The 17,727-nt window shown below is 39.4% G+C and overlaps 1 protein-coding gene across 1 annotated transcript in view; it reads right to left on the bottom strand.

The window, feature by feature from the left end:
- inpp5jb (inositol polyphosphate-5-phosphatase Jb) overlaps window positions 1–17,329 on the bottom strand; it is a 40,042-nt gene extending 22,713 nt beyond the window's left edge. The window contains exons 1-2 of the mRNA XM_088335806.1: window positions 16,934–17,329; window positions 511–1,016 (exon numbers count right to left, since the gene is read on the bottom strand). Of these exons, the coding sequence (XP_088191932.1) occupies window positions 511–1,004 (494 nt within the window). The 5' untranslated portion in view covers window positions 1,005–1,016; window positions 16,934–17,329. The remainder of the gene's footprint in view (window positions 1–510; window positions 1,017–16,933) is intronic.
- Between the last annotated feature and the right edge of the window lie 398 nt (window positions 17,330–17,727).

Below are 17,727 nucleotides of genomic sequence, written 5' to 3'. Positions count from 1 at the left end.
TTTGTGGTCATCGTCTGGCTGGAACATCGCCTTGTGACTCAGTTTCTGGAGGGAGGGGATCATTCTCTGCTCAAGTTTTTCACAGAACTGTACATGCTTGAGTTCATGTTTTCCGCAACCTCTAGACATTAGCCAACTTTACACAACGCAAATCCCCAACTCCAGTTGCACTCATGCAGCCACAAACCATGACATTCCCAACACCATGCCTGACTTGTACTCCTCACCTGGTTGCCGCCACACATGCTTCACATGATCTGAGCCATATAAATAATTTTATACATATATATATATATATATATATATATGATTTTTTTTTTAATAATACAAGTTTATGAGACTCTGGGAGGACCAATTAAAAGCTGGCAGCCTTCCAGACTCATCCAATGTCTTTAGTTGTTACAGATTTTTTATATTCCCCCATACAACATGTTTTGATATCAAACTCATAAGTTTTGAACATTATAATAATGATTTAAACAATGTAACGATCTTGCAAAACGAACTTGCCTGAAATCTTCCACACTCTGCGGCTGAGTGTCGGCTGTGCCAGTGACAGACAGAGCTCTGTGGCTGTGAGGGCAGAGGTGAGGGGGCACAGTCTTGCCTAAAGGCTGTTGGGGCACCGAAGCGGCCCTGACTGCATGGCGTCCCGAACCTTTGATGAGGGGCCCTGGCCGGTCTCCCGAGGGCCTGACGGCTGGGCTGCCAGCAGCCTTGGTACGACTGGCCGCAGTGCCATCTGGCTCGAATGGGCCCTGGTCGTCACCTCGCCTGGATTCGGCTTTGGGGTCGGCTTTGGGTTCGCACACGTCGACGGAACCTTCTACTCTGGCACTTCTCTGGGGCCGCCGAGGCCTGGCATTGACAGCGGGCGGCCCGGTGGAGGGCTCACATGCCGTATCTGAATGTTGCGGTGCAGTAGTCTGAAATGTTAGCATGTCTGCTGTTTCAGTCAAATTGTCTTTTGGCATCTGGCTTTGGGCAGGGTTGTTTTGTTCCATTTTCTTTCTCCTCTGTCACACAAACCGAAACAAATTATTGATAAGGATGCTTGAAAACACTCCTCTCAGTACAGGTACTCAAGTCTCGTTCTGTGGATAAAATGAAAAATAAATGGATTCCTTAAACACTGGGATTGGACAACTACAACCTAGCGACCCCCATCCTTCCCTAGGAAACTTTAGTATATTTTTAAGCTGTTTTTCTGTTAAAAAAATAATCAGTGTCAGTACTTTCAATAACAGTGACCGTTTTATATTCAGAAGCTAGAAGTTTCTGGGGACAGTACGTATTATTTGACCAATACAAAATATGGAGACTCAACGTGAACAAAACGCAACATTTTACTTCACATTTTCCTTGCCTAGGCCTTTTTGATGTTTTTGGGTACCCATAGCAGCAAGGTGGCGGACAATTATGTCAGCCTTCTTTTAGGTGAGGTTCATGTTATGTAAAAAAATAATTTCTCGACAAGGACAGCACGGCGGCGCAGTGGTCAGTGCGTGTGCGGTACAGATCTGAGGTCATGAAATCGAACCTCCTGTGCAGAGTTTGCATGTTCTCCCCGTGCTTGCGTGGGTTTCCTCCGGGCACTCCGGTTTCCTCCCACATTCCAAAAACATGCATTTCAGGTAAACTGGCTGTTCCAAATTGTCCTTAAGTGTGAATGAGCGAGCGAATTGTTTGTCCCTGTGTGCCCTGCAACTGGCTGGCAACCAGTTCAGGGTGTCCCCTGCCCACTGCCCAAAGATTGCTCCAGCACCCCCGCGACCCTACTGAGGATAAGCGGTGCAGATAATGGATGGGTGGATGGATTTCTCGACCAACAAGTATTTTAATGAATCCTTTATTATATGACAATTCACGTCTCATCTCATCTCATCTCATCAGCTGCACCGCTTATCCTCAGTAGGGTTGCGGGGGTGCTGGAGCCCATCCCAGCAATCATCGGGCAGTGGGCAGGGGACACCCTGAACTGGTTGCCAGCCAATCGCAGGGCAGACAATTCACGTATTTCTACTAATTATTTGACTTAATATTGATATTTAATAAATATAAAGTTTAGGATTAGTTATATTATTTCTCTTCATGTACTGACCATATATATTTAGTATATATTTAGTAACCATTTATCATTTTCATTGTGGTATTTAACGTTACATGATTAAATGTTGATTACTTTTTTAATTAAACAAAAAAAAAACACTTATTGCTCATTTTTAGGATTTTTTCCATATTTAAAAAACTGAATTAAATAATAGTAATTATATGTATTAATATATATTTACCGTATTTTCCGCACTATTAGGCGCACCGTGTTATAAGGCGCACCTTCAATGAATGATATATTTTAAAACTTTTTCCATACATAAGGCGCACCGCATTATAAGGCGCTATAAGCGCATGCTGGTTTAAGATCAGGTAATTGTGCAAATTGTAATTGTAATCCTGTGCAGTCCTTCGAGACATTTTCGTGATTAAGGGCCATATAAATAAATGTGACTTGACTTGGCTACAGTAGAGGATGTAGTTACGTTATGCAACCATTAGATGGTGCCGCGCTAAAGGGAATGTCAATAAAACAGTCAGATAGGTCAGTCAAACTTTATTAATAGATAACAAACAAGCTTTCCACAATCTTCATTCACTCCCAAAATGAATAAACAGCTGTTTTATTATTTTCTCTGAGGTAAAGCATTTTCGTGACACATCTTTAACATCTTTGAACAACAGCAAGGCATAACATTTTACTTTTCCTCCATTTAGTCAACACGCAAAAAAACGTCTGATACTGTTATGGTACATTAAACGCAATCGCAATATAGTGACACTCGTAATGTGCAAAAACAATAACAAGTACAAAACAATAACAATAAAGCAATAACATAACAACTGTAAAATGTAAAACGAAAACAGCTCATCCTCATGCGTCTTCCACTTCCGCAACATCGATTCATTAATGTTAAACTCTCTTGCTGCTGCTCTATTTCCGTGTTCTACTGCGTGACTGATCGCCTTGAGCTTAAACTCTGCGTTGTAAGCGTGTCTCTTAATAGGAGCCATTTCAGGGTCTTTATACAAACACAAATAAAAGAGAATCGTTGTTTAATATTTCCCAGTATGCACAGCGCACTTCTTCTTCTATGCGAAAAATGGAGTCGGTGGCTGCCTCTCTTAGTTGTGAGACCTTGCAATTCAATATTGATCCATATATAAGGCGCACCGGATTATAAGGCGCATAGTCAGCTTTTAAAAAAAAAACAACGATTTTATGTGCGCCTTATAGTGCGGAAAATACGGTAATTTTCAAGTACAAGTTAACTATGATAAAAATATAGTAAAATAAGAAAAATAATACTCAATGTAAGAAACGTATCTGTTAACAGACACAATTTTACAGTGGGCATGGGAGTTAGAGACACTATGTTTGCTTTGAATTAAAAAAAATATAAGAATATAATTAATATAAAAATACAGATTTTCTAATCGGAAAATAGACTACATACCTGTCAACCTCCACGGCTCCATGCCCTTACAAACTGTCGTATTTTCCCTCAAAAAATACAAAATAATCTTAAGGCATATCTTTTTTTCAAACGTGTTAATTTATGTAGTTTTAACATGTTATATTGTACATGTGTATCATTCTGTACATATTATTAATAATGAAAAATGAAATATATTAAAAAAAAAATCTGGAACAATTGTTATCTAACTAAAATATCCATTAATAACACTTTTAATTTAAATTTGTAAATAAAGATATTTTTGGGAGAAAAAATTAGTTGGCATTTCTATTTTGTAAACCATACCACAATATCAACAATTGATGCTTGTATTTTAAATTTCAAACAGACTATTTAACAGGGACAGAAAATACAACACTTTGCAGCCTTGTGACTGTGACTGTGAAGTGATCGGCAACTGTTCGAGGTATGTTGTGCTCTGCGATGAAATGGCAAAACATCACTTCTGCAGCTGTTGAGGAGTCTACAGGTGTAGTGCCTAATTTGGACTCCTCTTCAAAATCCTCCTCCCCCCTCGCGTGAACGCGCATTCTGCTGCGCTTCCGACATCAGGCACTACAGCGGCAGAAGCATGCGCACAGTAGCCTCAAACGCTCGCTTCGTTTGCAACGAAAAAAACGATACCGAGATAGAGGCTGCCGCGGCGAACCCATTTGACTTGTTTGATTTGCCGTTTCATGATAGTCGGTGTATACCGGATCGTACCCATAATTGACAAATTTGCGTTTTTCCGTACCGATTTTCTTGTACGTCGTACACGTCTTAAAATGCATAATAAACGTACTTTGTACGGCAAAAACGTACTGGTTGACAGGTATGAGACTAGTACATTAAAAAGAGTCAATATATCATACCTGATATCACTACTAAACTGTTAATAGATGAATACCTGTTTAATTGTACTTGTGTAGAAAAGCACAGATTTTTCAAAACGCTCGCAACATTTTTATGACAAGTCAACTGAGCTTAATCTCTTGGCCCCAACAGATACCTCAGTTAGTCATTAAGAGTCTCCCCTGCCAAGTCTACTCCCGACTATTTCATAAACTTGAAAATCTTTAGCTGTAATGCAGCTGTAAAAGCTGCAAAACCTACCAATTCAAAATAAATACATACACAAAAAACAAAGACATCAGCCAGTTTACAAAAAAAATGTTGTGGCACAGAAAACACTGTGAGTGCATTTGGCACAGGGCCCGCTCTTGCCTTCCTGCAGTAACCAGGGATATGCTCGTTCACTCCCTATCAAGTCAAAGCACCTGACAAACACTAAAAACCAAACACGAGTTGGAGCTGCAGAAGACGCACAAGCTCACAGCAAAAGAAAACAATGCAGCTGCAACCATCATGGAAATACATTTAAAAACCATTGAGTCAGGCAAAATGCTTTTTCATTAATCCTTGAATGATAATTGCATCCCTTGATGAAGGATTAGAATGAAAAGACTTAATGAAGATTTTAATCAAGACTAAGCATGGGTTTCATTTCTCCTAATATTATCATCCCGATAAAACATTGATATTAACTCAAAACAGTGACGCTAAAATGCAATCCTATTTCTTATTTCTTTGCTAGTAATGACTCAAACAAGGGAAATTGATTTATTTGGTGCATGATATGCAGAGGAAACATGTATCTGCTTATCTAAATAGTTGTTTTTTGTTATTTAATTACATTTTGAACTTAGAATATGTGTAAGAATTCAAAGTTGCCCAGGGATCAGGTAACAGCACTCGACAGCCCCATGAAATAAAAAAGGTTCCTATACTTCATAACAAAATATTACACACTGTCCCTTTTAACTTGTAGCTTTTGAATATAAAACAGCCGTGAGTACACACACCTTAAGATCTCTGCGTCAATATTGATCCTTCACATCGATATTCAGCCATTCCTACTACAAATGAGCCAAAAATGATAGCAGCAGTTTTTTTCTCAATTAAAGATTTTTTAGGAACAATAAAACAGAAAAAAGAAGTTTAAAATGTTGTGAAATAAAAAAATAGTACCTAGGCAGCAGTGAAGAAAACAGTGCCTCACAGTTTATAGGTCCTAGGTTGGATTTTAGCTACTGGCCTTCACTGTGCGGAGTTAGCATGTTCTCCCTATGACTGACTGGGCTTTCCCCAGGCTCTTCAGTTCCTCCCACATACCAAAAACATGCATGAGGTCAATTGGCAATCAAATTGTCCCTAGGAGTGGTTGTTTGAGTAAATGGTTCTTTATACCATTCCCCTTAACTTATTTTAAACTGTGTTATTTTATCTTGTAAATGTCCCCACCCCATCGGGATGGCACGGTTTAATTTCGTTGTGCATTTCAAATGTTGCAATGAAAAAAAAAACTATTCTATTCTATCTCTGTGTGTCCTGTAATTGGCTGGCAAACAGTCCAGGGTGTCCTTTGCCCACTGCCCGAAGTCAGCTTGGATGGGCTCCAGCACTCCCGAAACCCTAGTGGGGATAAATGACTATAAAAATGAATGACCACTAAGTGTTGCTGTATTGTGTAGTTCAACTAAAAACAAGTGCCACAAAGCACAGGGAAGAATAAAAACTGTGGGGCCACAAAATGTCAAAAAACGCACCATTTTTCTCTCATTTTCTTTCCCTGCCTTTACATGGTTTTTGGTTTTGCATGGGTACCCGTAGTAGCAAAATGGCGGACAATCATTTCAGCTCCTTCTAGTTGAGCCTCATGTTATGCAAAATAAATACAAATTTCTAGACCTATAAGTATTTAAAATCATGCTCAAGTTTATATGACAGTTGTGAATTCTTCATTATGATTTAAATCTATATTGTTTCTTGAATGAATGAATTTTATTTTTTAATACTAGGAGGTGCTAAATACTACGCAATGTCTCAGAGTATGTTTTTTTTCTCTCCTTATTTTAATAGAATAAATACATTTAAAACTTAAGCATTTTCATACAAGAAGACTAATACTTTTAATGTAAGTTTCTTTTATTATTTTCTAAATAAAAACCAGCACATGGAAGAATAAAACCTACGCAGACTCAAAGTGAGCAAAACAAATCATTTGACTTATTAGTTTTTTGCCCAGCCTTTTGAGGCTTTTGAGTACCAATAGCAGCAAGATGGCGGACAATTATGTCAGCTCCCTTTCATGTTATGTAACATAAATTATAATTTCTTAAGTATTTTGAAAAATGCTTATTCATATGACAGGTCATGTATTTACTTATTATTTAAATCAATTACGTTTTTTAATGACGTATTTTGATCAATAATTCACACTGTCCCTTTAAAAAGTAAAATAAGCTAAATGAATTGCCAAAGGGGCAGTCACTGGATTACGAGTTTGGTGAAAATAAAAGTCATTTAGCTTTCATGTGTCCAAATAAACAATTAAATGTCCTTGAAAAGGGTGACCGTTTCCACATGCCCACATGCAGCTCTTATCTTTGTCTGAGAGCAAATTGTTCCCACGCGTAATGAGTGGTTGTCAGCAGGAGAAGCCCTCGAAAAAGGACGCGTAATAATTCTCACGTGGAAGTGGGCGGCTTCAAAATGATAAAAGCAGAGATAGATGGACAGTGGAGCAAGATGTCCCGTTTTAGCGGCTTCTTCTGCAGCTTCCTTGGGGCATTGTCTATTTCTCCCAGATTTAATCCGTCACTCGGCCTGCTCCCGTTTTCCGTCTCTAATCCTCACTCTCCCTTTCCTTCACTTTACCTCACTTCCGTGCATTCTATCTGATGACTAATTGTCTTTGTCAATTACCAATCCCATCATATGCACAACGAAGGGCAAAATAACAAAAAGTAAACACATCAGAAGGACGTTTTGAGGTCAGACCAAACCTAAACCACACGCAGCTAAATACACATTCAGTAAAGCTAATCTTTTTTTTCCCCGCAGCGGGAGCAAAAATTATTTCGCACAGGAACAGTCATGAAAGATAAGCGTTTTCTATTCTGCACACGTCCATAGAGGAGAGAGCGGAACAATTTGATCATAACAAATGTGTCATGGTGTTTACATGCGCCTGCCTGAGGCTGAAAGAAATGCGAAAGTGGAGAGGAAGGAGAGAACCTCAAGGAATGAGCTCGATCAAATGGACCCCGGGTTGATTTCTGACGGTTGCATTTTTAAAATTGAGTTAATGCAATCAAGTGCATGGCCTAATAACCTGAAATGCATTTTGTATGAGATTTAAGGGTACAAGTGCATTTACTTTTAAGGTAAATACATTACTGTCAGAACAACTTCACTTGAGAACATCTCCACTCTTCGTTTAAAGCATGTACAAAGTTATATTACTCTTAGTTGTTTTCTGTCAACCATTTTTTAAAAAAGCAACTATATTTGTGGTCAATATTTAAATTGTGTTTTGGTTTTTGCATCCTATGTGACCCTTTACAACACTACCTATTTTCACCTCCAACAATAATTACTCAAAAATTGTGACTCTTGGTGGTGTTGTTGTCGACTCTATATAATCTTGTTTAATGTAACTGAATGTCCGAATTGACAACCAAATTGTGGTACACATTGTTTGTGTTTGCATTCAATTCACTAAATAATTGTAGAACCAAAACAAGGACAAATGGTCCAGCCCACTTGCTGTTTGTCAAAATGAACCTCAACACTCATAGTAACTGTGGGGGGAGACACTATCGCGAGCCTTCTGGTGTGGTGCCAAGCCAGTATAGCGGAAGAAGAAATTGAATGGCAAATAGAAAATTGGCCACCTGCTCAGATAGATAAAAGCAGGTGTATATTGCTTTCAAACTCATATTCGTAAAAACATAATACAGACGCTCCCCATCTTATGAACATTTGACTTACGCAAAACGGTAGATATGAACATTTTTGGGGGGATGTTGAAAAATATCCGGACAGTGCTGTAAGTTAGATTTTGTATTGTGTGCACCTTTTTCCTAGTAGAGGACAGTGCTGTAGTGCTTCCTTCCGCCGCGTGGTGCAGTGAGAGTTCACCCAGCATCCACCACGAAGAAGAAATCCGGCTTCTACTTTCTGGATTGTGTGTCTACACACTGCACTGTATCTCTAGCACGCTAAGAACTTTGACATTTTTATTGTTTATTATCTTGCGCATCCATTTAATATTGTTGATGTGAAGTGTAACAAAGAGGCGAGCCATTTCTTTTGAAATGAAAGTGGAATAAGAAAACTTGATGCATTTGAGAAAATGGCCGGAAATCTTTTTCTGCCACGACGGAGGAGGACCTCTTGGAGCGCATGTCCCAAAAGTAAGTTAAACCTCATTTTGTCTATCTTTATAAAGCATATTAGTTTATTAAATGTTTATTTTTTTAGTAAAAAAGCAATACAGGTTACTTATACAAGCCTTAAACATACTTATACAAACCATAAACATACAAAATATAGCACTGAAGCAACTTACGAACAAATTCAACTTACTAATGATCATCCGGCACCCAACCCCTTCATAGGTCGGGCAGCGTCTGTATTAAACAAAATCCCATCTTAGTAAAAGTGTCTATAACATTAAATTATAAGCAGATCCTTGCGGATAAACCATTCACTTAATCATGTACGTGGATTCCATATATTTTAAAACATCCTTAATGTTGAATTAATCAAATGCAACTCATATGGCAGCTGACACATTGAATAATGTTTCCCCCATACAGAATAATGATGAAAAATTTGGTTGCATAGATCAGAGGTTTCAAAGTCAAATGAACTGAGGGCCAAATTAAAAATTTGACTACAAGCAGGGAGAGGGTTGGATTGATCAAATGAATGTTAAAAATGAAAGAAGCTGCTAACTGCTAGTTGCTAATGCTGTGCTAGGTGCAGCTAGCAACTGCTAAAACAAAGACAAAACAGACACTAAAGCTAAATGTGTTCTCACTACTTACATCCATCCATTCATCCATTATCTGCACCGCTTGTCCTCAGTAGGGTCGCGGGGGTGCTGGAGCCCATCCCAGCTATCTTCGGGCAGTGAGCTGGGGACACCATGAACTGGTTGCCAGCCAGTTGCAGTCACTACTTACTTTTTTTCCAATGTAGTATGTGCATTCATTTTTATTTTTCCCATTTTTTTGATTGGGAAGATCTATGCCGGAATCTACCTCAGTGACACAGCTATTAATAGTCTTTCCAGTTGACTTCCAACAAAAAAGTAACAGACATTTTCTATCATTCTCTCAACTGAAATATTCTCATTTAAATATAATTGGATTGAAATACAATGGAATTAAGTGCAAAAATAGATAAACCATAAACAATACTTTCATCAAGTATCGTACAGTAAAAAGAATATGCAAGATCATCTCAAGAATGTAGAAACTTTCTCAAGGATGTGGTCCGCGGGCCTTGACTTTGACATATGTGGTATAGACCAAACCAGGAACTAAACTATCATGGACGTAAACTGTATTTTTAATAAATCAAACATCAAAATACAGTAATAATCTACCATTAAATACATTTCAGTCAATGTGCATGCATAGCAGTGTGTCAACAGTTATTATTAGGATGTTTAAAAATGGTGGACAGTAAAGCTTGTTGTTTCATTTTAAAATCACAGCCCAGAGTGAGTGTTGTCGTTTTACCCCCTTGGGGAATGAATGTCCCTGCGAAAGAGGGAGAAGGCCCACCAATGTTGACCTTCACGCTAATAACATGCTGCCACAGCTGGAAATGATTCCTCCAGGTCCTAAAGCCTAACTCTTGCCCTACTCTGTTCCAGTAACAGTAAAAATTTTACCGAGCAGTTGACACTAAATATCCATAATCGATTCTGAGACATATACATCAATGATAATACACGTTGAAAATAAAACCCCATCCAGTCCCCTGTTGGACTGAACTAAATCCACAAGCATGGCAGCTAGTTAAGACCTAGATCATGTGCCTGTTGGGAAACTTGATAAGGACGTCAAACTCAAACCCATAAGAATAGAAGAAATTAAATCCACCGTTGTGGGTGGACTGAAACCCGAGATATGAGCCGTACGCCTCCAAAGTGTAAGACAGTGTCATTGACTGCGTGTTTTTTCCCAAAGCCAACTTGTTGCACAAGCAGCACATCTTCAAGTTGACGAAGAAAGGGCGTCTTTCCACGGCTAATAATTAACTAGTGCATATATTTCAAAGTCAAGGCCCGCGGGCCGGTTTTGGCCCACGAAAAGGTTTTCTATAGCTTCCTTAAATCTCGATACATTTTTGTATCATACGGTAGGAATCTTGTTCATTGAATGATAACTTTGATTCAAGAACATTTGTTTAAGGTTAATAAATATTTGCACTTTATTGTAGGGGTGGGGGATGGGTCTAAATACCGATATTATTGATACTTAGCAACTACTTGGAATCAGATTGATACTTTTGTCCTGGGATCGATAGTTCACCCCTCCCCCTATTGCCTCAAATGTAGATGGCGAAGTTTATCTCTCACTCACTCAGTACCCTCGGCCACTCTAGTTTATGCCGGTTTGTATGACTGACAGGCACACTTTTGGCACCTGTCCCTACCTTGGCTCACTGCATTATCGTGCCTGCCAAGCAGAAGAGAGGGCCAAAACTATGCGCACAGCCTTATCAGAAGGTAAATATGACAGAGGCAAAAGTGCAGTGCGGTGTGGACTTTTTTTCAACAACAAAAAAAGACAAAGGCAGGTTTCATTTGTGTGGTTAAGTGGTTTGGTGCTGTGGCAAATTTACATAAACGCATGAAAAAAGGTTGAACCATGAACCTTCTCACCGTGGGGCTGCGCTAACCGCCCACCCGCAGCACCGCACTGGGAAAATCGACCGGTAAAAAGGGTTGAGTTAGTAGTGAAAGAAACCAAAAGTTTCAGGCTGTAATGCTAATGAAATTAAATGAAATGATATGCATTTATGTAGCGCTTTTCAAGTCAAGACTTCCCAAAGCGCTTTACAGTGTGCTTCACATTTCCCAATAATAATAATAATAATAATAATAATTTCCTTTGTATTGTCATTCTTTGTAACAATGTACACAGAACGAAATGTCGATACATCTGACCCGTTGTAGCGAGTCGATGCAGCCGCAGCCAGAGGGCGCCGCCATTATACCAATTAGGTATGTCTCGGTCGAGGCGCGAACCAGCGACCTCCCAGTCTCAAAGCGGGCACACTACCATCTAGGCCACTGAGCTGTATAGCGGCCGTGCAGCCATGTAAGGTGCTAACCTGCTTATTGGGGGCATTAGGGGTTCAGTGTCTTACCCAAGGACACTTTGACATGTAACACGGAGGAGCCGGGATTTGAACTGCGATCTCTTCAACCCAAGACGAGCACTCTACCTCCTGAGCCACTGCCGCCCCGGGGGGATTCATTTGTAGCTAAAAGTCAGCTAATACTTTCCCCAAGAACCAACAGTATGATGCTAAGGTCAAACCGTCACCTTCGAAGTTGCGTCTTGAGTTGTTCTCTTTCGCGCTTCAAGGTGTTTCAGCGTAAGCCCTGCGTGCCAATGAAAGATCGCAATTTAGGTTGGCGCGATCTGTACGGCTGACATCCAGGGAGTCCAGGAAGATTAAAAAGGCGAAATCTGGTCAACATCTTTTTTTGAAGGGGCAGTGACGCTGGAATAAATTTACGTCTCACGGGTGTGATTCCTTTTTGGGGGAAAAGTGTCCTCTTTTTCCTTGTTTGGTGACATTAGGTTTGAAATTGACTGTGGGCTAATGGGTCTTCATTAAATCTGATTTTGAAGACAATGGGCCGAAATTAAGCAGGGTGAATCTGTACGCAGGGATGTCCCCCAAACCAAACATTGACTATTTATGGGAAAATTAAAGTAATTCATCAAGACAGCCTTGAATGTTTTACTTACAATCAAAAACTAGCCACGCCCAGCACAACATTAGCAGCAAGCATTAGCATCTTCTTATTTTTAACAATTTATCAGTCAGGCCCTAGGCTTGTAGTCAAATGTTTGATCTGATCTTTGTCTTTTTGACTTTGACACCCCTGAAACAATATGCCAAAAACTGCATAAATGTTTGCAGATCACAAGACCACAAAACCACAACTTCGACAGCAGAACAACGAAAGCCGTGGACTGACCCCGAGGTCACAGATTGTTTCCATATCGAAATAGGGAAATGACTAACATCTCCAGCGGCTATGTGTTCATTCGGCCTCATTACTAAACAGCTTCAAAGATATTTGAGCGGCTGAACAAACAGGAGGAAGGTTGTGTGATTCATTGTTGTGTCATGATATACTTTAAAATACTAATAAATAAATGAGCTTCTGTGGTTGATTGCAAGAATATAGCACTCCTGTTCGCTTTAGGTATAACCTTTCTCATTTGGCAAGATAAACTAATTAGATATACATTAAATAAAAGAAAATGTTCAATTACACATCCTAGTACAACATCTCAGGAGCAATTTGCGGCATGGTGACAATATTTCAGTGTCTACAACATGTGCTGAAAATTGTTTCTAAAACATCTCTTCGAGTATGTGTTTCTAGAATTCCACAGATGCCAAAGAACTATTATCAAAGTATACATACCTTTTAAGGTTTGTATCCATCCAACCTATGACCTGCTCGACTTACGTCCACCTTCACTTACGGCCAAGGCCAGGAGGTGCTCATTTTGCCAGCGGTTGCTTATTTTAATTCAAGGTCCGCAACACGTGGCAGCTCGGCAACGTGTACGACTATTTTGGCAGCCAGCCGGCACACCTATCTGTACACTAACTAGATACTATCTTTGCAGCGATGGTGCCATTGTAATGAATTTATAAACAATTGGTAAGAACCAATACCAGTAGTAGTAGAGTAGTATTATAGAACCGAAAATGTGTTCAATAAACCATTACAAAAAACATATATACCTGATAATCTTTGTATTGGTATTGACTTGTACCGCGACAAAAAACGTTTAACATTGCTTTCCAAAGTAGAGGTAAATCGTGTCAAAATCATAGCCATAATAATAGGTCTTTTAAAGAGACCCACCCCAAAAAACTTCAATAAATTTGTGAAGGTAACACCCACACATACTGTATGGGCTGACCAATAAAAAGACATTTTGAAATAAAAATGTGCTTTTCTGAGTACATCACCAATAAATATTGGTATTAACATCAGAAAAATGTTTGGGTTAAATTCAACACAAAGATAATTGGTCTTCTAATACTGTGTTTTTCCACTAGTGTGCCATGAGACCTTTTCTAGTGTGCTGAAGGAAATTTTACAATTTTATCTTTGCAAAAAACATGTCTATGGTCAGTATCTTTGCTTTCTTCTCATCGTCAGCTGAGTAACTGTAACAATTATCCATAACAGTAGCGGGCAACAGATTACGTTTTTGTCTTTTTATACACAAATTGTCTGTTCTTCACATAGTACAGTGATGTAAGGAAATATAATAACTTCTTCAGTTTGATGAAGCTATTTAAGATTGCACTGCAAAGAAATAATAAAATGAACAATATAACGTAAAAATCGTGCACCTTATTTTTCTTATCTTAATTATTACTTTCTTATTTTAAAAAGAACATAGTAAACATATTTTTTTTTTCACTTTTGTTATTTGAAGGTGAAAATACTGTATAGTTAGACTTGAAAAATAATTTAAATATAGTCATATATGAACTTCCAGCAAAAGTATTTACCAAAATGAATGAGCTGTGGTGACCACAAACAATAACAAAAATGTATACTGTCAATTTCGATATCTTAAGTTTAAAAACAATTAAACTGGTTCTGTGAATAAATGTTTAAACATTTCCAACAAAGCGTGTGCCTTGTTAGTGGAAAAAGTGTGCCTTTGCACAAAAACCTTTGAGAAACACTGTTCTAGTGTGAAACATTAACAAAAAGGCATCCACTTTTATTTTTGAGAAGCTAAAATCATGAATATTTTAAAAAATGTCTAATTTACTGAATACCTAACCGATTAATATATTACAAAAAAATGCTTGCCGGTTAATTTGTTAATCGATAAAGTTGTCAATCAAATTAATGAGTTGCTAAAGGTCTACTTTCCACTTCCTTGTGGTGAGAGCTCGTATTGCATTTTATACATTTATTTCTACATAGGACAGGACCGATCCTGCCCTATGTAGAAGTAACTGTATCAATAAATTCAGAAATAGGTCTATTAATCAGTGAATTAATAAATTAATACCTACAAATATATGCCAAATGAAAATAAAGACATGAATAAATCACTTATTCCCTAAATATATGACATATACCAGCTCAGTAGCCTAGATGGTAGTGTGCCCGCTTTGAGACTGGGAGGTCGCTGGTTCGCGCCTCGACCGAGACATACCTAATTGGTATAATGGCGGCGCCCTCTGGCTGCGGCTGCATCGACTCGCTACAACGGGTCAGGTGTATCGACATTTCGTTCTGTGTACATTGTTACAAAGAATGACAATACAAAGGAAATTATTATTATTATTATTATATGCATATTATTTATATATGTACATGCATTTTCTCTTTTATTTATTACTGTATTTATTTTGTTTTTTATTTAGTCATTCATTCATTCATCATCTGCATCGCTTATCCTCAGTAGGGTTGCGGGGGTGCTGGAGCCCATCCCAGCTATCTTCGGGCAGTGGGCAGGGGACACCTTGAACTGGTTGCCAGCCAGTCGCAGGGCACATAGAGACAGACAACTCACTCGCTCAATTTGAACCAGTCAATTAACCTGAAACGCATGTTTTAGGGATGTTGGAGGAAACCGGAGTGCCCGGAGGAAACCCACACAAGCACGGGGAGAACATGCAAACTCCACACAGGAAGGTTCAATCTCATGACCTCAGAACTGTGCCGCACATGCGCTAACCACTGCACTGCCGTGCTGCCTTATTTAGTCATGTATTTCAGTATTCATTTTGTCCTGTAATTTTTCCTGTATTTTTTTGATGTAAATTCCATTGTGTACTGTATTTGAATGGATATTTCGTCATTTATTTTGTGTATTTCGTCTCGAAAATCGTTATTCAAATGAGAGGGGCTATCAAACAGGATCAGCTTTTTTACCTATTGGTTAATAGGTGTAGTAGCACATTCCATCATCACTGATCAACCAATAGGGGAAAAACACAGGCAACTGAGCCTCCTACTCATTTAAATACAATTTTTGGAGTGATAAAAGTAACAATATACCCAACGGTCTTGAGAGGGATAGGCACCACCAGGCTGTACTTGCCCAGGAGACACCACAGAAAATGGTGCCCCTACGACCCGAGTGGTTAAGGGATCCAACCAACCAACCATGCACAACGAAATCCACAACGATGTAAAACATTTACACGACAAAATACAAGACAAAAATAAATACAAATTGCACACAAAATACAACAAAAAGGAACAGATTTGTAGGTATTTAGTCATACATTTATTTCTACATATGGGAGTTATTTCAGGTGTTTTCATTTATTTACACGGCAAATATTTGTTGGAGTTGATCTATATATATACACATTTATTCCTACACATCTCATCAGCTACACCGCTTATCCTCAGTAGGGTCGCGGGGGTGCTGGAGCCCATCCCAGCAATCATCGGGCAGTGGGCAGGGGACACCCTGAACTGGTTGCCAGCCAATTGCAGGGCACACGGGGACAGACAACTCACTCACTCAATCATACCTAGGGACAATTTGGACCGGCCAATTAACCTGAAATGCATGTTTTTTGGAATGTGGGAGGAAACAGGAGTGCCCGGAGGAAACCCACTCAAGGAGAACATACAAACTCCGCACAGGAAGTCTGGAGCTGGATCTGAACCCACGCAGGAGGTTCCCAAGACATGAACTGTGCCGCACATGCGCTAACCACTGCGCCGCCGTACTGCCTATTCCTACACATATGTTTGTTTATTTATACGGCATATAATAAGGTTGTGGTGTTTATGTATACATTTATTTATGGGGTTTGAACAATTTTATTGACACTTTCAAAAGCAATTAAACACATTCACAATTTCATTATATCACATTTATTTCTACATTTTTTTATTATTATTCCACGTCGCTTTTATTTGCTCTAATCTAAACCTCAAAATATTTTTTTTGGTTTGAACAAATTTATTGACACAAATAACAGAAAACAATCATGACAATCTCAACAGCAATTAAGCACATTCACAATATTGTATTCCAATATGACGTTTTTAACAGCAAACACAATGTGAGGTTTGAACAACCCTTCTCGAAAAACTTATTAGCAATCAAGCATATTCACAATTTCATTATATAACATCTTTGTTAGTGTCAATAGATCCGTCCAGGCCAAAATCGATTGTCCTCGGTCTGAATCTGCCCTTCATATAAGCAAAAACAAAACATCTATGCGACTGTCATTCACGCACACTTAACGCATAAATACAAGGATGACGTCAGCACGCCACGCGAGTGTTTATACTCGTCACTCACCTGTTTTGTGTTGCTTTCCAAACGATTCTTCTTCAAACGTCAGTCACAATAAAAGGCTCTTTCCGGTTGCCTTTCAAAGACGAGCTCGAGACTGACAGCATCGGCATCCCGGCGTCTGTGCGTCGTGTCCTCGGCTGAGGGAGCACAGGAGGTCGGCTGGATGCTGGAGACTCTCGGCGGGAGCTGGCAGGCTACATCTCTCCGAGTCGGACACACAAACCACAACACGTCCCTCTCTTTCTTCCCTTCTCCTCCTCCCCCCAGTGAGTGTCCTTCAAGGTAGCCTTATATGCTTCCCCCGCTTCCGGAAAGCGCCGTTGAAGGACACTCGACTGCAGCAGGACCGCCAAGTGACACCAAGTATGGGAGCTCCAGGACCCCTTCTCCCCACCCTGCACACACGTTCCCCGCCCCACTCAGTCCCTCTTTCTGGGAGTGGACGAACCGCCGGCTACTGGGCCCCGATTGGACCCAGATAACATTAAACTAATGGGGCGCTTTCAGCGGAAAAGTCGAACTATACCGCTCCCTTGCGTTCGCAGTGAAGAAGTGTACAGTGGTATGAAACACTGTCCGAAGCTTTTGGAGATGGTCACAATTCTCCATAAAATCACCATCATATGTGATCTGGTATTTTTCTCAGATGAAAGAACAGTGTCTGCTGTAACTCAAACCTCCCAAACAGTGATTGATTGTCATATTTCAATGAGGATAGCATGCAAACGACGCCAAAAGTGGAGTCAAGTTACATAACTCAGATTTGAAGCAACAGTAGGTTATAATTGACCACCACG

This window comes from Urocampus carinirostris, chromosome 5 (assembly GCF_059441175.1).
Source record: "Urocampus carinirostris isolate Australia breed hairy pipefish chromosome 5, RoL_Ucar_1.0, whole genome shotgun sequence".
In the NCBI taxonomy this organism is placed as follows: domain Eukaryota; kingdom Metazoa; phylum Chordata; class Actinopteri; order Syngnathiformes; family Syngnathidae; genus Urocampus; species Urocampus carinirostris.
Note: the sequence above shows the minus strand (reverse complement) of the source record. Positions and strands in the feature narration are given on the sequence as shown.